The sequence below is a fragment of the Bos grunniens genome, chromosome 5 (genome assembly GCF_055505025.1).
Source record: "Bos grunniens cultivar Pamir isolate PY7600 chromosome 5, Bosgru_T2T1.0, whole genome shotgun sequence".
Lineage (NCBI taxonomy): Eukaryota > Metazoa > Chordata > Mammalia > Artiodactyla > Bovidae > Bos > Bos grunniens.
The window spans coordinates 111580991-111607655 of record NC_141169.1 but is presented as its reverse complement, the minus strand read 5'-3'; the positions used below and the strand labels follow the sequence as shown (position 1 = coordinate 111607655).

The window sequence follows — 26665 nt, the reverse complement described above, 5'->3', positions numbered from 1 at the left end:
TCAAAAGCATCAATTCTTGGGCACTCAACTTTCTCTATGGTCTGACTCATCTTAATAGATGAGTTAAGACTCTCAAAAACCCTTAGATGGCTCTCAGGAAGGACATTATATGTGTGAATGTGTAGGGAAAGAGTCTGGAAGGATACATGCCAAATGGAGTCAGTTCTGGAAAGGGAATGGGATGGAAGATGAGTAAAGTTATTACTCCAAGTATGTCTGTAAATGTTTGGGTATTTTACAACAAGACTATATTTATATGTCAGTTCTGTGGGGTTGTTTTGATAATTTTAGAGCCAGGAACATGAATATTATCCTTCCAGTAGCAGGATCTGGTGACTTTTCAAGCTGCCCAGCATTGGCACAGCTTCTCGGCGTTCTTCATTGCCAGTCAGAGCCAGGACGGGGCTGGCAGGAGCAACTGTGGGTCCTCACGTGACCTGGAAGGGGGGCTTTGTCCTTTCTGCTCCTCTGTCCAGGCAGCCTATCAGACCTGGAAGGTGCTGACTGCCTGCTGCCACCAGAGCCCTCCCCTGGTGACCCTGCCCAACCTCTGTTGACCGCGGTGTGCCCTGACCTTTATACATCAGCCTTGACCATGGGACTGCTCCTCCCACGTCAGCATCTGAGCCAGACTAGTGTCTCCAGGCTCCACGCTGCCCAACCAGAGGGCATCTGGCACAGTACCAGATGCATAAAAAGTGTTCAGTAGATGTGTAGTAAGTGAGCCATCTCCTTCTGAGATCCAGACCCCCCTGCCTGCTTTAACCCTAGCCATGTCCTGTTTCTATTCCTTCTCCCACACCCTGAGTGTGGGTTTCTCCTCCAGTCTCTGGCCATGAACTTGCCTAGCTCTTCTTTCCAGTCTCCTTCCCTCAGGAGCTTGTACACTCACCATTGCAGCTTCACCATTCACTCTTGCAGTAGGGAGTACGGCGTACCTTCCTCTGCCTATAGGCCACAGCCTCTGAAAAGGCCTTCCTTGCACCCTCCACCCCGAGACCAGTGTAGGTGCCCCTTCAGGGTGCACTCCTGACACCGTCCCCCACCCTCAATAGCACTGATTACCTTGGTCACCTTGCAGTCACTGGCTTCTCCCCGATAGTCTCTGAGCCCTCGGAGGACAGAGACGGGCTTTGATGCTCATGGCTGCATCTTCAACACTGGCCCAGTGTCTGACTTTTAGTAGATGCTCAGGAAATATTTGTGGAATGAAGGATATATTTGCAAATTTGAGCTTTTCACCTGTATTTCAGTCTCAGATTCCTAGTTATCTAGAGCAGTGATACCTAAAGCTAACTGATCATCAGACTCCCCTGGGAGCTTTTTGAAAAACTAAAAGTGAAAAGGGCCAGGTGCAGACCTGTGTGCCGTGTATGCTCTCATCTGAATCAGTACAGAATACCTCTAGAAAACCTCTAGAAAGCTATGCAAGAAACTAAGAATCTTGAGTGAGCAGTAGGAAGGAGACTTCTTACTGTGTTTGATTTTGTACCATGTAAAATATTTATGGTTTAAAAAATTTAAATAGAGACCAATTCAGAGCCACAATAAATAAACAGTTCAAAACCCAATAAGGAATGATATTTATTCCAATAAGGAATCAGTTCAGTTCGGTCGCTCAGTTGTGTCCAACTCTTTTCGACCCCATGGACTGCAGCATGCCAGGCTTCCCTGTCCATCACCAACTCCTAGAGCCTGCTCAAACTCATGTCCATCAAGTCAGTGATGCCATACAACCATCTCATCTTCTGTCATCCCCTTCTCCTGCCTTCAATCTTTCCCAGCACCAGGGTCTTTCCTTATGAGTCAGTTCTCATCAGGTGGCCAAAGTATTGGAGCTTCATCTTCAGCATCAGTCTTTCCTCTGAATTTTCAGGACTGAATAAACATCTCTAATAAATCCGTACATCTGAATAATTCCCTAGCGAGGCTGGTTGCCAGCCAGGTTTGGGAGTTGCTTCCTACGAAACAGCCCTACCTGTAGGTCCTTCTGTCATCTCAAATGCAAACTCAGGTCTCATTATTTTTTGCCCTAAAACTTACTTTTCCTCCAGGATTCAAAGTTCCTTTCTGTTCTTACGCTGTGGAAATCTTGTGCATCCTTCTGGGCCCTGCCAGTGTCAGCTACAGTGACATCCTGGTGGGTGGCAGCGGCATGGCTGTATTGCCACGTCGACACTCACCCATCCGATTCATTCATCCATCGTGCCTTCTCTGATGCACGTGATTGGGGCAACAGTGTTGGTGCAAAGACTTATCAGTGTGACTCCTTCCCCGACAGGCCCACACACCTGCACACATTCTAGTACCTTTAGCTCATCTCGCAGGCCAGGGCTGCCAGTTCAGGAGGAAGGTGGCGGGAGGCTGGAGAAGCATCTCACGGTTTATCAAGCTAAGGAGAGCTGCCTCCTCCCTTATCCCCAACACTCATACCCGACCTTTTCTGGCCAGTCCTCTCTGCTCCAGCCCATACCGATCCCACTCATTTGAATCCTAAACATTTAAGACTTAATTGTCCCATGTATGTTAATTTGGTTCTCTGAATAGACTGGAAATTCCTTGAGGGCAAAGACACAGAATCATACTTGGTTAATTAACTTCATTATCCCAGCTTAGCGCTGGGCTGGTTGACAGTCAATGCAGCTTGTTGGGTCACTGACATTTGTTTTTCTTTCCTCCCTTTTATCAGGGCTGGGGGAGTGGGGAGGAGGAATCAGAGATCAAGAGAAATCTCTTGAGAGGTTGGGGTATGGTGATGATTAATAATAATCATAATAATAGTTACTCTTTATTAAGCAGCTCCTATCTGAAAGCCTACGGAGTGCTAGTGTTTTAAAACACATCAGATTCTTTATAGTAGTATCTCAGCCTTATAAGAGCACTGGGAGGTAGATGTTATTATCCCTCTGTACAGAGGTTAAACAGCAGCTTGTCACCCGTGGAGCCATGATGGGAAGCCTGCTCCAGGCTTCCTTCCTGTGTTCCTCGGGAGTGTGGCCAGGAGGAGGGGCAGCGTGGGAGAAGGTGGGGGTGGGGGACATAGTGGGGGTGGGAGACATAGTGGTGGTGACCCTCAGGGGGATGAGGTCAGTGACACACATGGCCACCAAGGCCCTACCACCTAGCGGGGAGACAGCAAGGCCCTGCCACAAACTTTGCTCCAGGCCTTTTGCGCACCAGCGGGAGAAATGGCCTAGTTCCTGACCCCTGCCCTCCCCTCAGATTTGCACTAAAACCCTAAAACCCCTTTTCTTTTTTGGTTTTTGAAGGCAATTGAGAAATATGAGATGGAGAAGAAGGCTTTAAAAAGAGAGCGAAGTCGTGGCGGCTTGGCAGACAGAGGCAAAACTCCTTTCCTGTAGACTTGATGGTGTTTTTGTGGGGTTTGGATTTTTTTTAGTGTCTAAAATGTAATTGAGTAGGAGTCCGGAGTTTCAGGTGAGAGTATCTCTGGCCTCTTCTGAGAGAGCCTTTAATCTCACTTCTTGGCATCAGGCAAGGAAGGAGGGACAATGCCATCTCGAGACGACCTGCTGGGGGACACCTTGCACTAGGTGTTTTCATACGGATCCCCTTGTTAAAGCTTCCTAAGACCCCCTACCTGTGAGGCAGGTGCCTTCGAACGTGATTTATACTTGAGAGAAGGTAAGGGAACCACTTGCCGAGAACCACAAGGCTTGTCCACCGCAGGTCTTAGATTCGCCCCAGACTGACTTCAAAACCCATGTTTTACCTGCGCATCCTGACTGCTTCTCTGAGCTCAAAAGCAGTCTGATCAGATAAGGAGCGGAGTCTTAGCAAGTCAGCAACTCAGGCAAATTAATAGTGCGTTATGCCATCTGGCTGCTCAGGATGAATGAAAAATCACAAGTATGATTACCACACAGCCGTGGGCAGACCCCGTGGTTACTCACATCCTATTTCTCTTCTTTCATTCTCCTGCAGAAAAGAGCGAAGGAAAATCACAGTATATTTGCAAGGGCTCAGAATTCAGGAATGTCAAATCTTTCGTTATCAAAAGGGTAAGGGATCTCTTGCTGGGTCGGTTTCTGCTGGGCCTGAACTATATTTTATTCCCAGGGAAAGGCCCCTTGGCACCTGGATGGTGATTATGTAGGAAAATGGCAGAGTACCTGTTTTAGAAAATCTTAACCTATCTTAACGTCCAATTCAATGGACATGAACTTGGGCAAACTCCAGGAGATGGTGAGGAACAGGGAGGCCTGGCATGCTGCAGTCCATGGGATCACAGAGAGTCAGACACAACTTGGTGACTGAACACCACCAATGTATTTTAATAACTTTAGAATTTCTCATAACACCTCAAAAAGGTAGAATCAAGAGGATTCCAGAGGTCAGTTGTTCATTTATTTTTAGAACTTAGAAGCTGTTTATCCTTAGAAACAATGAGTTCAGCTTCAGTTCACACAGAGCCACCATGCCACAGAGCTCCCAGGGGTGCATTCCCACAGCAGTGGGGGTTTTTTGTGGGTCTCTGCAGACACCCCAGGGAGCTGACAGGAGCAGTCAGAGGACCCGTCCAGCGTCATGCAGTTTGCTGGTGACAGAGCCCCCTGCCTCTGGCTCAGATACCCACGCCTGGGGTCTTGCTCTCTCAGCGGCCTCTCTAGTAGCACTCTGGCCCCATCTCATAGCCGCCCCAGATAAGATCCTCCTAAGTGCTGTCGCTTCAGTTGTGTCCGACTCTCTTCGACCCCATTGAGCCTGTAGCCTGCCAGGCTCCTCTGTCCTTGGGATTTCCCTGGCAAGAAATCAGTTGTCTTTTCCTCCTCCAGGAGATCTTCCAGACCCAAGGATCAAACCTGTCTCTTGACTCCTGCATTGGCAGGCCGGTTCTTTACCACTAGCACTCTCTGGGAGGCAAGATCCTCCTAAGCTCCCTCTAAACTACCCAGCTCATGTGTATTCAAGCCTTTAAATGCTAGAGGATATGTTACCCTTTTTTCACCTTATAGCCTGGAAAATTCCCACACAGCATAGAGCCCGATGGTTGTGGGTCTACATCAAAACTGTCATACAACCCATGATGGTGGCCGAGCAGGTCTAAATGTCCTGTCCAGAGCGGCACAGCAGTACACGGGGGAGCTGACACCTGACTCAGAGTCAATGCAGTTAGTCACTTGGTTCTCCATTGCCAAGGCCATCACCCAGTTACAGAGGAGCTCAGTCCCTCAGAACGTTTCCAGGAGGTGCCTTTGGGTCATGGTTATTGATCTCTCTTCCTACTTTTCTGTATTTTTACATTTTTATAATCATATTTTTATCCTAAAATCCGTTTAATGATATATGTTAAGAACCATAAAGGTGGGGTGGTCGTATCCTTTGATCCTAATAGTGCCATTTTGAGAAATTCATGCCAAGTAAATAACATCAAAGAGGTGAACCATATGGTCCCAGTTAGTAATAATACTAATTTGAACTCATCTGTGAGTAGTTAATTAAATTATAGCACATCTTAACAAGATACACTACTTTATATGATGAATTTGAAGACAATGTGAAACATCTAAAGGGATAAAGCAAGACATAAAAGCGTGTATGCATATATGTATCGTAAAATGAAGTAACACATACATATTTGTATACATGTGCTCAAAGCCTGAAAGGAAAATAGAAATAATGTAAATATCTTTTGGATAAGAACTACTTGAATCACGCATGCACTCTCATTTTCTTCAACATTCTCTAAGATTGTTAATATTATCTCCATGACAAAAAGGAGAAGATATTGTGTTGTTTTAAACTGTCAAAATGAGGGACCCCATTTTCATATTCTGTTTTTGTCTTTAGAAAACAGCAGATAAAAATCTCCTGGCAGAGCTGTACCAGTACCCATCCTTTGACGACTCTAGGCCAAACAATCTTCCAAATGGGGTGGACTTCTGTGACTTGGTGGGCAACGTGATCCTGGCTGAGAAAAACCCCCTTAGCGGAAAGGTAAGAAGAGAGAGCCCTCTGGGCCGCCCGCCTGCGCGGGACACAGCGCTGTCCCAGTCTCACACCCCAGGGAATTGAGTCTGGCAGGTAAGTTGCTGAGGGCCACACAGTTTGCAAGCAACTGAGCTGAGATTAGACCGTCGACGAAACCGACATCCTTTCCCCCAGTGCTCTGGGCTCCTAACCGTGCTGATCGCATGACCTGTTAGTGTAGCATTTTGAGGTCACACCCTTGTGATACATGTTAATTAGTGATGCATGTGTTCCCTTGTCAGTCACTAAGTTGTATATGGGTAACCTTAATTTTTTTCTTAATTAGACAGTAGTTAGAATATGTATTTGCCCCATGGTTACCCCTTGGGGTGAGTCACCAGCTTGGAGAGCCGGGTTCCTTAGAAAGGAGAAAAGTAAAAGTGAAAGTCACTCAGTCATGTCCGACTCTTTGCAACCCCACAGACTCTAAAGTCCATGGAATTCTCCAGGCCAAAATACTGGAGTGGGTAGCCATTCCCTTCTCCAGGGGATCTTCCCAACCCAGGGATCGAACCCAGGTCTCCTGCATTGCAGGCAGATTCTTTCCCAGCTGAGCCACAGGGAAGGAAGAAAGGGAGTATTCTAAGGCCCAGAAGAACTTGTGTGTGTGTTAGACAATGCTGGCCCCTCAGAAGCTGGGGGAGAGTTGTGAGCAGGGGTTGAGAGGGGAGGAGGCCCAGAAAATTGTCTCAGCCATCTTCCAGCTGTGCCTCAATGCCTCTCACAGCTGCACAGCCCCAGAGTCCCCAAAACAGCTATGGCCATTGACCCCTCAGCTCCTAACTACCCCCCCATTCCTGGCACCCAGCTTTTCAGTCTCTTCTGTCTGTACGTCTCACTGCTTCAAAACATACCCGCATCTCGCTCTGTCCCTCCTCCCTCTCTCCCTAGCCTTTCTCTGCCTTCTCCTCCTCTTCATGATTTTTTCCCTGCTGCCCTCGGCTGTGTCTCTACCTCTGTTCCCTCTTGCAAGCTGACTTCCTAAGAGCAATGATCTGTTTAGGCCAGTCACTGCCCAGTATGACAGTGGTGTTTGCTGGCTCTCCAGTGCCAGGCTCCAGCATGGACTGTGGTCACTAAGCGGATGGCTGCCTTTCACCAGGTGCTGGTGCCCAGGGCAGGCAGTGGTCACCCTGGGACCAGGTCCTGGATCCCCTGCCTTCTTTAGCAGAGAGGTGAAGGAGCAGCAGGCACTCAAAGCATCACATTCTCTCCAGGGCAGCGTAAAAAGGATGTTCACTACGTGGTTTTGTGATAACAAGGACCCGGAAGGCAGTACATCTTGGAGATTAAGTAGCTCTCTGCACTCTTGTTTATTCTTCTGTAAATAGCAATAACAGTAGCCTCTACCTTGAAGTATTATTGTAAAATTAAATAACGTACATAAGCACACAACATAGCACTTAGGCATAACGTCTCAAAAAATGATCATTTTTATTTATCAATGTTATTAGAAAAGTTTAATGACAGAACATCAGTACGTCATTTTTGGTTTATATATCATGGACTACTTTGCCACTCTAATGAGTATTTATAAAGAGTGTATTTTAACATACTGTGCTATGACATTAAATGACATTAAATGAAAAGCATCAGTATGTAAAACTCTGCAGTACAATGTTATTATGTCAGCACACAGGAATATCTGGGGTGAAACCATTAAGAGATAGCACCAGCATTCTCTGGGTGATAAGATGGTAGTTTTTTTCTTTCTTTATTGCAATATAATTGATTTACAATGTTGTGTTAGTTTCAGGTATACAAGATTGTAGTTTTTTCTTCTTCCTTTTCCTAAAATTTAAAAGAGGAAGAATGACATGAAAAATGGATGGTGTGTTTCCTGGATCCACTGTTCCTGTGCCACCTTCTCCCCATCCTTGTACCCTTGACAAGCCCACTGATGCTTTCTGGAACCTGAGCTCTCGTTCCACGTGCTGTGTGGGTGCCCCCAGGATGGTGACTGCTGTGCTAACTAATGTCCCATTTCTCAGGTCCCCTGGGAAATGTTTTCCTTAGACCTTAATCCCAAGAAAAACTGCATTTCATGGAATGCTTTTAGTCTTATATCTGATGCTGGCTCCTGCTTTTCTTTGGCTCCCAGGAAACCCAAGAAAGATTTGTGCCCTGCCTTTAAAAGGACTCTCTTTCATCCCATTTTGGGGCCATGCCAAATTTATTTGCCTCCTCAAATCTTTTCCTCCATCCTTCCCTATGCCCTCAGCAGCCAGCTTTGCCTCTGGGTCAGAGAACCTGGTGGCCACCCGTAGACCATGAGTTCACTCGTTGAACCCTCACAGCCGTTCTGGAGGTCAGGACTGTCATCACCATCTCCATTTCCCAGATGAGCGCAGACAGATTCAGTACCATCGGTCAGGGCCCTGCAGCTAATTAGTGTAAGAGCTGGACGAGAATCCAGGCAGTGGGGTGTCAGTCTGCTCTCTCCACCCCTCTGACTGTCCCACCTCTCCAAGGAGACATGAGGAATGGCAGAGAGGACTGAACCGAGAGCAGGGCTCAGAGCACTCTTTGCTACCAAGGGCGGCTTGCTTATGCACTCTGCCCGCAGCTTCTGGAGGCCTGAAGGGACTGCCAAGAAGTCTTTCCCTTTGCATCCGGGACACACTCTGTTCCTCCAAATGGTAAGAGGAGAGGCAGCCCGTGCAGTATCTCTGGGGCCAGGCTGCCTGCTTTTTGCTCTTTTTTTGGCCGCTATATGTGGCTTGTGGGATTCTTAGTTCCCCAACCAGGGATTGAACCCGCGCCCCCTGTTTTGGAAGCACCAGGGAAGTCCTAGGCTGCCTGCTTTTGAGCCTCCCCGTTTGTATAAGCTTAGGCAAGAATTCTAACCTTTCAATCCTCACTTCCCTCTTCTATACATTGGGGATAACAGTTTCATCATTCAGCAGCAACCACAGAGACAGATGGTGAAAAAGTGAGATAAGGAATGAATGGCATGGGCCAGCGCGAGATACATGGCAACTGTTCCCCTCCTTCCTGAGCCTCCCTCCCACTCCCCACATCCCACCCCTCCAGGTAGTCACAGAGCACCCAGCTGAGCTCCCTGTGTTATCCGGCAGCTCCCCACTGCCTGTTTTGCACGTGGGAGTGTATATATGTCAGTGCTGCTCTCTCAGTGCGTACCCTCTTCTCCCTGCCCCTCTGTGTCACAAGTCTGTGCTCTACGTCTGTGTCTCTGTTCCTGCCCTGCAAATAGGTTCATCAAGATAATTTTTCTAGATTCCATATATACGCATTAATATATGATATTTGTTTTTCTCTTTCTGACTTACTTGACTCTGTATAACAGGCTCTAGGTTTTTTTTCTTTTTCTAAGTTGACCCCAAAGTATTTTGACTCCAAAGATGATTGGTGGGAAGGTGGTGTGATTAATAACAATAACAAGCCATAGAATGTGGGCGGAAAGGAAGGGTTTGAGTGGAGATGATTATGAATCTGGCTGTAGCTCCAGGTAAATTTCAAAGAATAAATAAATAAATAAGCAATAATAACATGGATTGTGTTTCTTTTCCAGTCTTTCTGTTCAGGTAGAGAATTAGAGAAGTTTCTCTCTTCCCCTTCTGTAAGAGCTATATGGCTGGATAGCTTCTGGTGGATCTTTCATGAAAGGTACCAGGTAAATGCAAACCTGGTTGCTTCTCTTTCCTTGCTTATTTTTCTGTGGGACAAACCCCAGCCTCTTTTTTTTATTTTAAATCCTGGCCTCTTTAACATGGGTTATCAGCCCCTCTGATTCCACAGACCACCCATGGATCACGCCTCACCTGTCACCCTCATCCTTCCCCACCCATGCCTTCTCCAGACACCTTGGGCTGGAAACATTGCACCACGCCTGCAGCAACCCTGAGCTTTAGGAACTGGCCCGTCATGTGGCTGATCAAGGGCAGGGCAGAGAGCAAAGTCAGGACCTCCTGGCTCAGAGTTTCAGGTGCTTTTCTCAACACCCTGCCTCTCTGTACATGTTCTATAGATCCTAAAGCAAATTATTATAGCATTTCATAAATAAAATGAAATTAAATACCTTGCAAATAAGATTCCTAAAAATGAAACACTTAGTTAAGGTTCTCAGCCCTTGACTGTTTCAACAAGTAATTCTTGTAATTCCTTCTCTATTTGTATTCCTGGTAGCCAAAGAAGGAGGTCCAGAGCAAGCTGTTCGACCGGATAGCCCAGAACTATGCTTTTCTTTTGTTTTGTGAATCCAGGACCCATTACGAAGAGGCTCTCTTAAAAGTGAGCATCAACCACTATTTAGGAAAAACAAATCATCTTAGATAGCTATTCACTGCTCGTTCCAGGTTAATACCCTTAACATTCGTTCCATAAGAAAGTAATTAGTAGTAAGTTGTGGTATCTTCCTTCATATGCATGCTTGCTAAGTTGCTTCAATCGAGTCTGGCTCTTTGCAACTCAATGGACTGTAGCCCAGCAGGCTCCTCTGTCCTTGGGATTCTCCAGGCAAGAATACTGGACTGGATTGACATGCCCTCCTCTAGGGGAATCTTCCCATCCCAGGGAATAAACCCACGTCTCCTGCGTCTCCTGCATTGCAGGCAGATTCTTTACTCACTGAGCCACCTGGGAAGCTGATAGTTTCATATACTGACTTGTAATGCTGCAGTGAGAGACTTTATTTTCTTGGGCTCCAAAATCACTGCAGATGGTGACTGCAGCCATGAAATGAAAAGACACTTACTCCTTGGAAGGAAAGCTATGACCAACCTAGACAGCATATTAAAAAGCAGACACATTACTTTGCCAACAAAGGTCCATCTAGTCAAGGCTATGGTTTTTCCAGTAGTCATGTATGGACGTGAGAGTTGGACTATAAAGAAAGCTGAGTGCTGAAGAATTGATGCTTTTGAACTGTGGTGTTGAGAAGACTCTTGAGAGTCCCTTGGACTGCAAGGAGATCAAACTAGTCCATTCTAAAGGAGATCAGTCCTGGGTGTTCATTGGAAGGGCTGATGTTGAAGCTGAAACTCCAGTGCTTTGGCCACCTGATGGGAACAGCTGACTCATTGGAAAAGACCCTGATGTTGGGAAAGATTGAGGGCAAGAGGAGAAGGGGACGACAGAGGGTGAGATGGCTGGATGGCATCACCAATGGACATGAGTTTGGGTCGGCTCTGGGAGTTGGTGATGGACAGGGAGGCCTGGCATGCTGCAGCTTGTGGGGTCACAAAGAGTCGGACACGACTGAGTGACTGAACTGAGCTGAATGCAGCAGTTACAAAAAATAAGGTAGCTCTATAGCTCTATATAATGATATATTTTAAGTGAAAAACAAAGGAACTTATACAACTCCATACTATAAAAAGTTTATGTATATGTATGTGTGCCTATGAGTGGGAAAAAAAGTCTGGAAAAATATTTGCCAAACTCATAGCAATGCTCATCTCTAGGGAATGAAATTGAAAGTGTTAGTTCCTCAGTCGTATCTGACTGTTTTTGACCCCATGGACTGTCGCCCACCAGGCTCCTCAGTCCATGGGATTCTCTAGCCAAGAAAACTGGAATGGGTTGCCATTCCCTTCTCCAGGGGATCTTCCTGATCCAGGGAAACTCAGGGAATGAGGTTATAAGAAACTTCCTTCTCTATTTATTTCTATAGCATTTAAATATGTGATTTCAAAATTGTGAATATACATATATACTTTTTATATGTGTGTGTGTATGTATGTGGGCTTCCCAGGTGGCTCAGTGTTAAAGAATCCACCTGCCAAGCAGAAGACATGGGTTCAGTTCCTGGGTCGGGAAGATCCCCTGGAGAAGGAAATGGCAAGTCACTCCAGTATTCTTGCCTGGGTAATCCCATGGACCGAGGAGACTGGTAGACTACAGTCCATGGGGCCACAAAAAGTTGAACACAACTTAGTGACTGAACAACAGCATGTATGTATATGTGTGTGTGTGTATTTATATACACTAAAAGGGCTGCTAGAAGAAAATATAAGTGAACATTTATATGATTTGAGGATGGGGAAGGACTTTCTAAATATGACCCCAAGGGACTAACCATAAAAGACTGATTTAACTATTAATATATAAATTGTTTAAATTACTGCAAAGAGGCAAATGAGAAATTATGCAAAAATACCGTTAGCATATACGCAACACAACATAAAGAAGTCTTACAAATGGGTAGGAAAAATGGCCCAATGGACAAAGGACATAAGCCAGAAATTCACTAGGAAGAAATACAAATGGGGAAAAAGTTCATCTTTGACAACAACCAAAAATATAAATTAAAACAATAATCATTCAATTCTCCTTTTTACCTGCTAGATTGCATAGATTAAAAGGTGTCAGTCCCAGGATTATGAAGGCTATAAGGATTTCCCCTGGACAGTCTGAGTGGAAACTGAATTGATACAGATGTGCTGAAAGGCACTTATACTGATAAAGTGTCTGCTTAACAAGTCACTTAGGCTGTCTGTGTCTCAGTCTCATCATCCATAAAATGGGGATGATATTAATAATGCCTCTCTCACCAAGTTGTCCTAAGGATTAAATGAGATTGTAAGACATCTGACATATCACCCAGCACTTGATGGGCCTCCAGTATATAATAGCTGCCATGATTACTATTATTATACCATCTAATGCAAGTCATAACCTAATAAATAGTAAAAGCTGCTTTCATTCATACATTCAACAAATTTTTAACTGCCTAATATGTGCCAGATACTGAGCTAACTTCATAAATAAATATAATTACTCTGCATAATTTGTAATGCAAAGTCTAAGAAACATGACAAGATATTGTCATGTTTAAGTAAGTTTTGAAATGGCCACTCACACAATATTATGAAGGTCACTTTTGGAAAAAAAATTCCAAAGAGTTTATAATAACCTGGGGAAGTATTTATGTTATGATGTTAAATGAATAAAGCCAGATATAAATGTATAATTTGAGCCTAAGCATAGCTGAAAAGATACAACAATACCACTTGTTCACGTTAAAAAAACTCAGTAAGTAAGACTTAATATTATCTCTGGGATGGAGCAAGATGTGGGTATGCCAAATGTACTTGTCATCTTTGAGCTACTCTTTGACCAGGTGGTAGACAGGGCTGAGCCACAGACCACATGCAGAGGAACTGGAGGAGGGGAAGGTTGCTGGCCAACACAGCACGATGTTTGAGGTGTGGTCTCCACGTAGGATAAGGGGTGCACCTGGATATGTGGCAGCTGCAGATGGAAATTGCTCCCCTCATGGGACTTCCCAGGTGGCACTAGTGGTAAAGAACCCACTTTCCAATGCAGAAGACGTAAGACATGTGGATTCGATCCCTGGGGCAGGAAGATCCCCTGGAAGGAGAAGGCAATCCACTCCAGTATTCTTGCCTGGAGAATCCCATGGACAGAGGAGCCGGGCAGGCTACAGTCCATGGGGTCGCAGAGAGTCAGACACAAGTGAAGCAACTGAGCACGAACGCTAAGCATGTGATCAGGAAGGTAGCACAGTGTCAGGTAGAGCATTTTATCACAGGTCCTTTCTGAAGTCAGGGGCTCTTTTCTGGGTGTGGAAATGTCCAGAACATTGCCCGGGCTCCTTTTGCTCCCAGAGGTTGCCATCGCTTCTGAGTAAAGCCCTGTACACCAGCTTCTGCTGCTGCTTCCCTCAATCCTGGTTCAACACGCACGAGTTCAAGTCTGACATCTGTAACACAATGAGCCTGTGGATTTCAGGTGAGAGGGGGCTGCTTTCTCCTGGGAAAGCCATTCCAGATACATGTCTTCCACCAGAGCCCAGGTGGGTTCCTGTTTGCCATCACACCTCCTCACTGAGCCAGTTGTCCTTTTCTTTCCTTGACAATCAGGAAAGTAAAGTGTGCGGGTAGATCCCAAGGAAATACCCATGAGCCTGCTTCCTCAAGCAGTCTGACACAGTCCTCGTCCCCCTTTGCCCCTGGCTGCATCTGCAGGGAGCAGGTTTCAGCAGTCCTGCCCATTAACCATGTGCTGTAGGTGAGTGGACCCAGGAACCCCCTGCCATGTGCTGACCAGATAGCCCTACCTTCCACCCCCGGTGTGACCCCACATGACCAAGGGTTGTCTCTCTGTCCCTGCAGCACACACAGTGCCAGTTTGACGTTTGCTTTTCAACTATTTTTCAGTCTCCTTCCTCACTCGCCCTCTCTCAACCCAAGTATCTTCTAAAGTCATTGAAAGCTGAGAAGTTCCCTGTGGACTGAGTGCTGTGCTAAGTAAGCACTTTTCACATTTCCTCCTATGTTGAGGATCACTTCCACATCAGGAGATGTGGTCGAACTCACAGATCTCAGCATACAGTTGTATTTATAGCTAAGATTTATTATTGCAATGGAGTGAGGATACATAACCAGATCCTAAGGGGACAGACAGGCAGAGTTTGAAGGAATTCACGTGCAGGCTTCCTCCTCCCATTGATGCAGAGCCCTTCATCCCGATGCAATGAACATGTAGCCACACATGTGTGATGGTTCTGCCCAGACGCCCGTTGGAGAAACAGTGCCCAAGGTTTTTACTGGGGACTGCTCATGTAGGCACCTCTGTCTATCATGTACCAAAATTCCAGGGAAGCAGATTGTTAGCATCAGCTACATTGTTTTATAAGCAGTCTACGCCCCCTGAGTCATTTGTGTCAGGGAAGAAATTTCCCCCAGCTTTATTGAGATGTAATTGACATATGACATTGCGGAAGTCTCAGGTGTACAGTGTGAAGATTTGATGCACGTATATGTCGTGAAGTTTTTACCACAAGCAGATTAGTTAACACATCCTTCACCTCACATAATTCCCGGTCCTTTTAACATGCAGCACTGAGATCTGACCCTCACACTGTCGGGAGGGCAGGGTTGGCCTCACATCTCCATTCTCCAAATGAAGAAACCAGTCTCACGGAGAGGAAGTGGCTCATGCCAGGCTACAAGGCCAGCATGGCGGGGGGCGGGGGGGGGGCTCATGCTGGAAGCCCAGTCCCCCCAGGACCAGCAGGGGTATCTCAGGGGCCTCACTCTTCTGTTCCCTGCCTCCCTTCCTCTTCTGCAGCAGTTTTCATGATCACTCTTAACTCCTTCTCAGGTATATATCCTTGCCCACACAGCTATAACAGCTGGGACTACTCAAAACTGGACCCAGAGAGGTTCCGGAGAGAAGAATTAATGTTTCAGAGAAGAAGACTGCTGAAGGGTAAGGTGCCAGCTAGGGACTACCATGCCCAGTGCCCGATGCCACATCCAGCTACCACCTAGTCCAGGCAGTTGCTATGCTGTGCTAAGTCGCTCCAGTCGGGTCCAGCTCTGTGCGACCCTATGACTGTAGCCCTCCAGGCTCCTCTGTCCATGGGATTCTCCAGGCAAGACTACTGGAGTGGATTGCCATTCCCTTCTCCAAGGGATCTTCCTGAACCAGGGATGGAACCGTTGTCTCTTACGTCTAACCTGCATTGGCAGGCAGGTTTCTTTACCACTAGTGCCACCTGGGAAGCCCCTAGTCTGGGCAGGGAGGGACCTTAATACTGAAATCCTCGGACGTGGTTCTCTCTCAAGGCTTGCTCTCACGTACCTTAAACTGGCCTCCAGCAGACATCGTGGACACCCAGGAATTTCAAAGTAAAAAGAAAAAAAATCTCACCTGGAAATTGTCTTCACATTTAATGACATTTCAGTGAATATTAAATTTAACATCTTAAGAATTTGATAGGTTGTTACTCTTTTAAGTGTTTAGTTCAAGATTTTATTCATTTCAATTCATTTATTCAATTCATTGCAAGGTTCTGAGTTTTTGTTTGTCTTTTAAAGCCAGTGCCTTTTGTTTTCTTCTTGTGAGTTGAGTGCTTGCCTTGTTTACCCTTTGCAGACATTATTTCCTTTAAGTGGCTCATCAGCCCTTTGGAGTAGTTAGTATTTGCACCCTTTCATAGGATCAAACATGTTAGGTAATTTGCCCGAGGTCACTCAGCAGGTGGAATGACAGAGAGGCTCTGGGTTGCCTGATGCCAGTCCTCTTGCTGCTGTTGTAGCCCCCAGGGCTTCCCTGATGGCTCAGAAAGACTCTTCCTGCAATGAGGGAGACCAGGATTCGATCCCTGGGTTAGGGAGATCCCTGGAGAAGGGAATGACTACCCACTCCAGTATTCTTGCCTGGAGAATCCCATGGACAGAGGAGCCTGGAGGGCTACAGTCCATGAAGTCACAGGAGTCGGACCTGACTGAGTGACTCTCACTTTCGTAGCCTCCAGGGAGGAGCTGTCTCAGAGCTCCTGCTCTGGTGTCACCCTCAAGACAAGAAGGAAATGATGAACTACTTTCTTTCCTCTTCCTTAGGAAGAGACATGTCTTTCCTCACTGCGAGGAGGCACTCTGTCTGGAAAGCCACTCAGAACAGGAGGACCTGCTGCCATCACGTAAGTGTGAGGTCCACACCCAGACCTTTGGAGCCCCCTAAGCTTCAGTGACTTCTGGTTGGTTGCACATCTCTGCACTCCTTGCCCCGTCATCTCAGGGAGCAGCCCTGGATCTGGGTCCTCAGGTCTGCAGGGATGAGTGGGGGCGCTAAAGGGCAGCTGGAAGTGCCGGGATTGGGAGGAGAGAGGAAAGGAAGCCGTCTTTCAGTGTAGGCTGCAGCACACGTATCTTTGTATCTTCTCCTCCTTGGTGACCCTCATCTCATCCTATAGCCTGGACATCCTCCCGACACCTCCTTGCTCCTCTCCTCCTGGTTCTTCTTCCCTCCTGTGTAGCGCCGGGCACCACCACCCCTCTGCCTTCCACTTCCAACACCCCAGTTTGAGCTCCCTTCGCTACTGCAGGAGGCTCCCGTCTGCCTAGGCTCTCGTACCCCTTCAAGTTTTTCAAAACACAAATCTAATTACATTATCCTGTCCCCATCGACCCTAAACACTGCCCTGTCTCTCAGCCTTCCAGACCTCAGAAGGGGCAGGGGTTCGATCCCTGGTCAGGGAACTAAGATCCTGCATGCCTGCCACAGGGCCTAACCAGAAAAATAGAAAAAAAAAAGAAGCAGCAGCAGTCAGTAGGAAGGCCCTCGCCTGCCTGCCCCGAGACCACCTGCCCCCGTGTGCCCTCGAAGTCTGCTGTCTAGGAGGAAGGGCCCTCGCCCTTGGACTTGGACCTCACCACTCAGCTTCCACTCCTGCACTTGACACCATCTTTTTTGCAGCATCGTTCCCCCCTCAACCCCCCCACCCCCTCGCCTCAGTCTGTTGGTTCACTCCCATCGTTGAACAGTCCTCTAGCATCTGTTGCCTTTACAGAGAAAACCCACGTTGTCTCTGCACCCCCGTTTCTTGCTGCCTGTCCCACAGAATTTCCTGAAAGACTCGTTTGCCCCCGCATCTCTTCCTCAGCCACCCCATGGTTCCTGCCCGCTGTGCTCCTCTGCACCTGCTCTGGCCAACTTGGCCTGGCCCCCAGTCTGTTCCCTCTTCTGGTCTGTTTCATATGGCTGGTTGCTCTCATCTCCTTGAAATCCTTTTTTCTCTTAGCTTCTTTGTTATCAGACTTTTCGAGTGTCTTCCTCTCCGGCTGGCTGCCCCTCCTCTTGTCTTTCTTGCTAGCTCCCCATCTCATCAGTCAGCTCTGTCCTGGCCCCTTCCCTCTCTATCTAGCTATCCTTTCCAGGTGATTTCGTCTGGTCTGGTGGCTTTCTTTTCTTTTTTAAAATGTATTTATTTATTTTAATTGGATGATAATTACAGTATTGTGATGGTTTTTGCCATACATCAATATGAAGTGGCCATAGGCATTCATGTGTCCCCTCCATCCTGAACACCCTCCTCCCACCTCCCTCCCCACCCCATCCCTTCAGGCTGTCACAGAGCACCAGCTTTGGGTGCCCTGCGTCATACATCAAACTCCCACTGGCAGTCTATTTTACATATGGTGATGTATATGTTTCAATGCTATCTATTCTCTCAAATCATCCCACCCACCCTCTTCTTCTCCCACTGAGTCCAAAAGTCTGTTCTTTATGTCTGAAAAATATGGAATGCTTCATGAATTTGCATGTCATCCTTGCGCAGGGCCCATGCTAAGCTTCTCTGTATTGTTCCAACTTTAGTGTATATGCTGCCGAAGCGAGCACGGTCTGCTGGCTTCCTGCATGCCAGTAACGCCCAAATCTCCCTCCATACCCTGGCCACGCTTGAGACTCATCTGGTCTGTCCAACTGCCCTGTTGGCTTTCCCAGGAGGCCCTCAACTTAGCAAAGCAGGGGCCTGGGGAGACGAGCCCTGAATCCCAACCTGCGCGACCCTCCTCTCCTGGCCCATGGCCGTGACCTCTTCTTGAGCTCTGTTCTTTCACTCTTAGCCCCAGCTGCTCTCCACACAACGACCAGAGTGACCTTTTTCAGACACACACTGGCTGAGGTTCCTGGCTTAAACCTCACCAGCTTCTCCAGAGCCCCCAGTCCCCTGAACCCAGCCTGAATTACTCTGCAGAATCCAGCCACCTCCACCTCTCTCTCCTGCGTCCTCACTTCCATTCCCTCGCTGCACTTCCTTCTGCCTCTGGGACACTCCAGGCCTGTGTCCAGTTGGGTCACCAGCTGTTGCCTTTACCTGGAACATGCTTCCCTCAGGGTTCCTGAAGGAAAGGGCTGGCTCCTTCTTGCCCTTCAGATTCCAACTTGCTGTCATTACCTTAGCAGTGTCCCTGGCTCCCTAGTCACTGTTATCATATCGCCTGTGATTCCCCACACAGTACATATCATGCTCCCTGCTAGTCTTTTTTTTTTTTTCTTGTCTGCATGACACGTGTGATTCCTAGTTCCCCAGTAGGGATGGAACTCGCACCTCCTGCATTGGAAATGCAGAGTCTTAACCACTGGACTGCCAGGGAAGCCCCCTGCTATTCTTACTGCAGGATTTATATGTTGTTCAGTATCTGTCTCCCCCTATTAGAATATAAACTCTATGAGAACAGGACCTCTTTTCCTTTATCCCTCTTCTATCTCAAGCTCCTGGAATAGACTGAGCACAAAGAAGATCCTCAACAATCATCTCTTGACTTCACAGAGGAGGTCATCTATGTCAACTCTTCAGCCTCTGCTTAGCATATAATGTGCTTAGTCACTCAGTTGTGTCTGACTCTTTGCAACCCCATGGACTATAGCCCGATAGACTCTTCTGTTCGTGGGGATTCTCCAGGCAAGAATACTGGAGTGGATTGCCATGCCCTCCTCCAGGGAATCTTCCCAACCCAGGGATCAAACCCAGGTCTCCCACTGCTCTATAAATGTCAGGAGGCTTCCCAGGTGCCTCAGTGGTAAAGAATCTGCCTGCCAATGTGGGAGACACAGGAGACTCAGGTTCAATCCCTGAGTTGGGAAGATCCCCTGGAGTAGGAAATGACAACGAACTCCAGTAATCTAGCCTGGGAAAGTCCATGGACAGAGGAGCCTGGCAGGCTACAGTCCATGGGATCGCAAAGAGTCCAAAAGAGTACAACTGAGCATGCACACACGGTATAAATGTCAGCCTCCAGAAGTACAGACAGAACAGGCACTGTGGAGAGGCAGCTGTCACTCCCAGACCGAGAAGAAAATATTATTCAGTGTTTTTGCACTGCCTGTCACAACTGTGTCAAGCAAATGTATTTTCTTTGTACTGGAATACATAAAATCTTCCGACAGTTATTTCAGAAACCCAGCTAAGAGAGTCCATTTTCTGCCCCAGAAATAGAAATAATCAAAAGCTTTCCAACCTTAAAAGCAGCTGAAGTTTTACTGGGAAAACCAGAATGGAGGGAGTCATCAAATTCCACGGTGGGGACAGAGCTTCTCTCTTGTTTTTAGCAGACACGCTTTCCCATCTGCTCGGGGAGATAGTTGGCTGTGTTCAAAATGTGCTTTTCAGTGGCAGCAATCTGTCTGGGAGTCCACAGTTGAACGGACGAGTGGCAGGTTTTAAGTCTTACCCTGTGGCGTGCCCTATTCCAGTTTCATGTTGTGAATTTGCAGAGTGGGAAAAAAAAAGCTTCTAACTATGTATCTGGCTTCCCCTGTGAGGCTCAGCTATAAATAAGGGCTCCTACCTGTTAGAGACTGAGTCACTTGTTCCCTTAATAAATATGGGAGAATAGTCAAATAAGACCTTTATAAGGAGGAGTCATCATCGTAGTTCTTATTTGCAAACAACGGAAGCTAATCCAGCTGCTTTAAACGGGAAGAATATAATGAAGAGTATTAGTGGTACTAGAATTAGTGGAATAATAGTAATATAATTAGTATTCAGTTCAGTTCAGTTCAGTCGCTCAGTCCTGTCTGACTCTTTGCGACCCCATGAATCGCAGCCCACCAGGCCTCCCTGTCGATCACCAGCTCCCAGAGTTTACCCAAACTCATGTCCATCGAGTCGGTGATGCCATCCAGCCATCTCATCGTCTGTTGTCCCCTTCTCCTCCTGCCCCCAATCCTGTAATTAGTATTAGTGCTATAATAAAGAGTATTAGCGGCCCAGGATGGCCCAGCATGGGCCAGGGCATTAGTTTCAGAGGCCGTGCCACCAAGAATGATGTGCACTGACCGATAGTGGGAACTAACGGTCGGAACTCCACTCTTCTTTCCTTGAAAAGCCAGTTGCTCCTGTTAGAGTCTTTCCAGAAGCTAAAGTCTGCTTGGTTCCTCACTTCCTCACGTTGCCCATTTCCAGCTTAAAGTCTCAGGCAGGTGCATTGCATCTGAGGGCGAGAGCCTAGGTAAAATGTCTGTGCTCAGCCACAGAAGAAGCTGGGAGAGTAGCTCAAGTCTTTCACTCACTTTGGGGCCTGGGTCTTATGTACATGGAGAAAAAAACATGAAAGTGTTAGTGACTCAGTTCTGTCCAGTTAACTCTTTGTGACCCCATGGACAGTAGCCCGCCAGGCTCCTCTGTCCATGGAATTCTCAGGCAAGAATACTGGAGCGGGTTGCATTCCCTTCTCCAGGAGATCATCCCAACCCAGGGATCAAACCCAGGTCTCCCTCATTGAGGCAGATTCTTTACAGTCTGAGCCACCAGGGAAGCTCATGGAGTACATCAAGAACGTGTGACAAATGACTCATCCAGGATGTGCCATTTGAGTTGAGAAACAAAGGACGAGAAGGAGCTAGCTGTTAGAAAAGTGAATGAAAGAACCTTCCAGGAAATGAGAACAGCATGTGCAAAGGCCCTGAAGCAAAAGTGGGGAGTTGATATATTCAGGGAACAGGGAGAAGGCCAGTGATCCTGTAGCCCAGTGTGAATATGGAAGAGGGGCAGAAATTGATCCGGGAAAAGTGGCAGGGGCTATATCCTGCAGTGTTGGCTCAGCCACAGTACGGTGTATGGATATGGTTTCAGTGCTACAGGAATGCGCTGAAGTAGGGGAGCGACATCTGATTTCTACTTTTAAAAGATTATACTGTCTTCTGAAGATGGAGAATATAGTGAAGGGAGGCGACAGGACACCAGTTAGGAGGCTTTTGTAGTTATCTAAGGGCTTCCCTTGTGGCTCTGCTGGTAAAGAATCTGCCTGCAATGCGGGAGACCTGGGTTCGATCCCTGGGTTGGGAAGATCCCCTGGAGACGGGAAAGGCTACCCACTCCAGTATTCTGGCCTGGAGAAGTCCATGGACTAGTCCATGGGGTCGCAAAGAGTTGGACACAACTGAGCGACTTTCACTTTCAAGAAAGAGGCAGTGACAGCAGGAGGCAAGAAGCAGAGGCCTAGAGTGTGTTTTGGGGATTTTGATCTTTCAGGACATGCTAATGGACGGCTTTGGGAGTGGGGTGGATAAGAAGGAAAGGGAGGAGTCAAGGATGTGTCCCAGTGTGTGGCTTAAGCAGCTGAACGGTGTGTGGGGTTTGTGAGATGCAAAGTGTAGGGTCTGGGGTAGGAGAGTATCAAGAGTTCAGTTTTGAAGTTGTTAATAAGATGCCTGTGAGAGGTTCAAGTGGATATGTCACATAGGTAGTGAAACATACTAGGCTAGACTGAAGGAGAGGCCAGGGTTACAGAAAAAAACAATTTCTGCCCTGTGACAAAATATGGAAACTACAAGTGAGTGACCACCGTGGAGCCATAGGCCAAGGCGGGAAGACATACTAGGCTTGGTTCAGAAGAGCTAAATTTTCATCTAGGTGAGGCCACCTATCAGGTAGATAGCTTTATCAGTTCTAGAGCAAATCTGAGCCTTTGTGTTCTTGTTTGTGAAATGGGCATCATGGCTGGTATTTTTTAAGTTAATTAATTTTATTTTTGGCTGCATTGGATTTTTGTTGCTCACAGGCTTTCTCTAATTGCTGCGAACTGGGACTCCTCTCGTTGCGGAGCCCAGGCTCCGGGCTCAAGGGCTTCGGTAGCTGTGGCTCCCAGGCTCCAGAGCACAGGTTTAATAGTTGTGGCGCATGGGTGTAGTTGCTCTGCAGCATGTGGGTTCTTCCTGGACCAGGGATAGAACCCATGTCCCTTGCATTGGCAGGCAGATTCTTAACCGCTGAACCACCAGGGAAGCCCATGATTCGTACTAATTCTTAAAGATTCAATCCATGGAGAGGTGCAGTCCCATAAATTGTTGTCTAGCCATGTCCTGTCAGAATGTTTTCTCATTTTAACCAGAATTTCCTCAAGTTCCAGAGCAGAGGTACATAAGGGTCATTTAACAATAATGACCCAAATTCCTGACGCTCATTCCTGTACCTGCTGATTCCAGATCGGCCAAGCCCACGTCCCTCACAGACATTTCTGGGCATCCCCAGATTGAGTGTCAACAGTGGCTCAAAAGCTGGTCTCCCTGCTGCTCTGTTCCATCACAGCTAAGCCTTCAGTGTACAGAATCTGAGTGTCAGGGTGACAGGGCGGAACGGTCCCATCTCCACTGTGCTGCAGTGGGAAGAGGGTCCCAGAAGAGTCTTAATTTACTCCCCCATCCCAACAACATGCCTCACATGCTCAGAGAGGGGGTTGCTGATCAGAACACATGAGAGTGGGTGGGAAAATAATTTGGAGAGTCCCCCATGTGCAAATTTTCTTTGTGTGTATTCTATCCTAGCATTTACAGCATCCCTGCATGGTAGGTCATTATTATCTTTATCTAACAAAAGGAGAAATAGACTCAAACTGGTGAAAACTTGCCCCAGGCCACATAACTAACTTCAGCTGATGTAGAAAGCTGTTAATCTGAGCTCTTTCTGCATCATCCTACTGCCTCTCCAACAAATGTGGAGGTCTAATGACTTCGTGGCAACCCACTGCAGTGTTCTTGCCTGGAGAATCCCAGGGACGGGGGAGCCTGGTGGGCTGCCGTCTATGGGGTTGCACAGAGTCAGACACAACTGAAGTGACTTAGCAGCAGCAATGACTTCAACCAAGTCCATCTCCTTGTGAATATTCTCCGCTCCATGACAGAGCTCTCTGAAGCCTGAAATCAATGAGTGTGATGCTTCACTGAGCTCTGGGAGTGTCTTTTCTCTGACAAATCCGAGTAACCACTTAGACACTGCAAAACGCAGCTGCTGTTGGACAACCAGCTGCATAGTGGATGGGAAGTCCTTTCAGCTTTCTTCTTCCCATTCAAATATCATATTTATGTAAAAGCAAAGTGATGATTGTTGAGGCTGGAGGGCTGTTTGTCTGCCACTTGGTGGGCCATCTGTTTAAGACTCCAAACTCCTACTCATCTTTAAAGACAGAACGAAAATGTCTTCTCTCCTTGGAAGCCCTCCAGCTCTGCCCCAAACAGAATCAAGCATTCCCACTGGGGCTTCCTAGAATACTCTGCTGGTACTGTTTGTGACAGATTATCAGCTGTTTCCCAATATTTGTTGTTTCTTCCCCCTGTAGAAAAGAGAGAGACTTCCCGGCTGGTCCAGTGGCTAAAACTCTGCATTCCTAATGCAGGGGAGCCGGGTTTTGATCCCTGATCAGGAAACTAGATCCCACATGCAGGAACTAAAGATCCCGCATGCTGCAACTAAGAACAGGTGCAGTCAAATACATAACACACATAACATAATTTTTTTAAAAAGAGAGAACCTGTAAAGAAAAGGTTACATTTCCTTCCCTTCCTTCCATCCATGTGTAACCATGTGACTAAGATCCAGTTAATGAGATATAAACAGATGTGCCATGTGGCAGTTTCTGGGAGTCTTCCTAGAAAAAAAGGAAGATTCCTTCATCTCTTTGTCCTTTTCTCTATTCTGCTTGGAATGTGAATGTGATGACTGGAGCTCTAGTTGCCATCTTGGACCCTAAGAATGAAGGTCCTATCTTAGGAAAAGTGGAACAGAGCTGGAAGAAGTCAGAGTCCCTAAGATTTGTCACAGGAGAAATAATGTATAAACCCTGAATTGCCTACCTTCAGACTGTTATATGGGAGAGACATTGCCACCTAGTTTGAATCACTATTCATTTCAAGTCTCTGTCACTCATGTGCAAACCTAATGCTGAGTTATATCACCTCTGTAACAAATAAGTGGTATTTTCCAATTACCTTAGCATAATTGTGGTTTCCTATTATCGTCCCTGCTAGACTTGTAGCTCCTCTCAGCAGGGACTAGGTTTCAGGTTTGGCTCAGTGCCAGACACATTAGTAGTTGCTCAATGAAATATCTTCTGAAGGAGGTGTGGTGAGTGATTGCATGAACAACCATGCAATGTCTGCAGAGCACTTCAACCATGAGCAACAACTGCACTTTGCATTCGTTAGCTGACTTAATCCCCTTAAGAACCCCGTGAGGAAACCGAGGCAATCAAGACGTTCATTGACTTGCCCAAGATCACAGGCCATTGTGACAGGGCAGAGACTAGAACCCCAGTCTGCCTCAGGCCCCAGCTCACGTGTTTTTCTACATCTCTTTTCCCCATGCTCCCAGGATGGAGGGCTGAGTTGTTGAGCTGTGCCTGAAAGGTCTCCCTTACGTGCCTTTGCTGAGAACAAGGAAAGATACCTAAGAAATTGCATGTATACTTTTTGTATTCCTTTCACTACCAGTTTTACTAAATTTGTTCTTCTGTGATTTTTGTGTGTATTTTCTCTCTCCTGGAGTCTGCTGATATGAATTCAAGCAATGAGAGAGCCAGTTCTGCCCAGAAAAATTCAGCGGATGGCCCAAAAGGTACATTAACCGCCCGAAGGGTTAATGATTTAGTTATTATCTTCAAAACCCTACTTCCTTGTTGTTTTTTTAAAACCTAATCTGCTGTCCTCATTTACACTAATGGTTCTAGCCTTGGGTCTTGGAAGTAGGTAACATCTTAAGAGAAGACATAATTGTCTTTTCAGTCCGGTTATCACTAATTAAGTTCCATTTTGTGATAATGAGTTCAGCACAGTGTTGATATCTGTGGGGAAGAGAGATTGACGGCACTGGAAAAAGAAACCTAAGAGGTGATTACTGCTCCTCTCCCCCATCAGAAAACAGAATTTATTGAGTTAGAAACCTATTTGTGCCTGGGTGTTAATTTATTGGGTGGGCCAAAAAGTTCATTTGGGTTTTTCTGTAAGATAGTGTAGAAAAACCTAAATGAACCTTTTGGCCAACCCAACACAAAGGTGACTAAGTGACTACATACGTCAGTGCCATTAAAAAAAACTTCATATTCTCAGTTCTAGAAATGGGAGGCATAGCTTGCCATGCAGGGCTATAGGAGGAAGCTCCAGTGTTGTCAGGAGGCAGAAGGGAGTAAGGGGAAGGCATAGGCCACAGCCACTGGAATTTCCTTAGGAAAGGCCAGATATGACAGTGTAAACAGCATAGGATTGGCTATATTGAATAATTCTGGTGGGCTTTAGGGCATAAAGGCTGTCCCTAGTTGTCTGACACCTGGACCAGGATGATTTAAGTCAGGAGAAATATTGGCTTGGTATGAGAGTTAGATGCTTGCTCCTTGGAAGAAAAGCTATGACCAACCTAAACAACATATTAAAAAGCAGAGACATTGCCAACAAAGGTCCATCTAGTCAAAGCTATGGTTTTCCAGTAGTCATGTATGGATGTGAGAGTTGGACTATAAAGAAAGCTGAGCATCAAAGAATTGACACTTTTGAACTGTGGTGTTGGAGAAGACTCTTGAGAGTCCCTTGGACTGCAAGGAGATCGAACCAGTCCATCCTAAAGGAAATCAGTCTTGAATATTCATTGAAAGGATTGATGCTGAAGCTGAAACTCCAATACTTTGGCCATCTGATGCGAAGAACTGACTCATTGGAAAAGACACTGATGCTGGGAAAGATTGAAAGCATGAAGAGAAGGGGATGACAGAGGATGAGATGGCTGGATGGCATCATTGACTCGATAGACATGAATTTGAGTAAGCTCTGGGAGTTGGTGATGGACAGGGAAGCCTGGCATGCTGCAGTCCATGGGATCACAAAGAGTCGGACACGACTGAGCAACTGAACTGAACTGAACTATGAGAGTTAGATAAAGAAGGTGATTCAGATATGGCCTCTGGTTCATGCGGGAGATGTAAACAACTTTGGTCATTAGTTTGGCCCTGTAATTAATGGATCCCAAATAGACAAATACAGAACCTAAGAAAACTGTTAGAACATAAACTCTTAAGTATCATTCTAGATTATTTCACGCGTCATCAGTATTTGAAAAGTTAAGCAATCTTTTTTCTTGATGGAGAAAGGGAGGTACAAAGAGGTATGTAAATTATATCTCAGTAAAACCATTAAA

The 26665-nt window shown here is 46.6% G+C and overlaps 1 protein-coding gene and 1 non-coding gene across 3 annotated transcripts in view; one reads left to right on the top strand and one right to left on the bottom strand.

Moving 5' to 3' along the window:
• Window positions 1–26665, top strand: part of FAM227A (family with sequence similarity 227 member A) — a 51284-nt gene that overhangs the window by 10393 nt on the left and 14226 nt on the right. The window contains exons 4-12 of one of the 2 annotated variants that reach the window (XM_086402861.1): window positions 3270–3342; window positions 3946–4022; window positions 5812–5958; window positions 9524–9625; window positions 10138–10242; window positions 13581–13704; window positions 15079–15186; window positions 16323–16402; window positions 25027–25096. In XM_086402861.1, the coding sequence (XP_086258987.1) occupies window positions 3270–3342; window positions 3946–4022; window positions 5812–5958; window positions 9524–9625; window positions 10138–10242; window positions 13581–13704; window positions 15079–15186; window positions 16323–16402; window positions 25027–25096 (886 nt within the window). The remainder of the gene's footprint in view (window positions 1–3269; window positions 3343–3945; window positions 4023–5811; window positions 5959–9523; window positions 9626–10137; window positions 10243–13580; window positions 13705–15078; window positions 15187–16322; window positions 16403–25026; window positions 25097–26665) is intronic. The other variant, XM_086402860.1, reaches the window with a different exon arrangement.
• Window positions 17996–18102, bottom strand: LOC147373072 (U6 spliceosomal RNA). Its single transcript, XR_015165000.1, has one exon. It is a non-coding gene; the product is annotated as a U6 spliceosomal RNA (small nuclear RNA).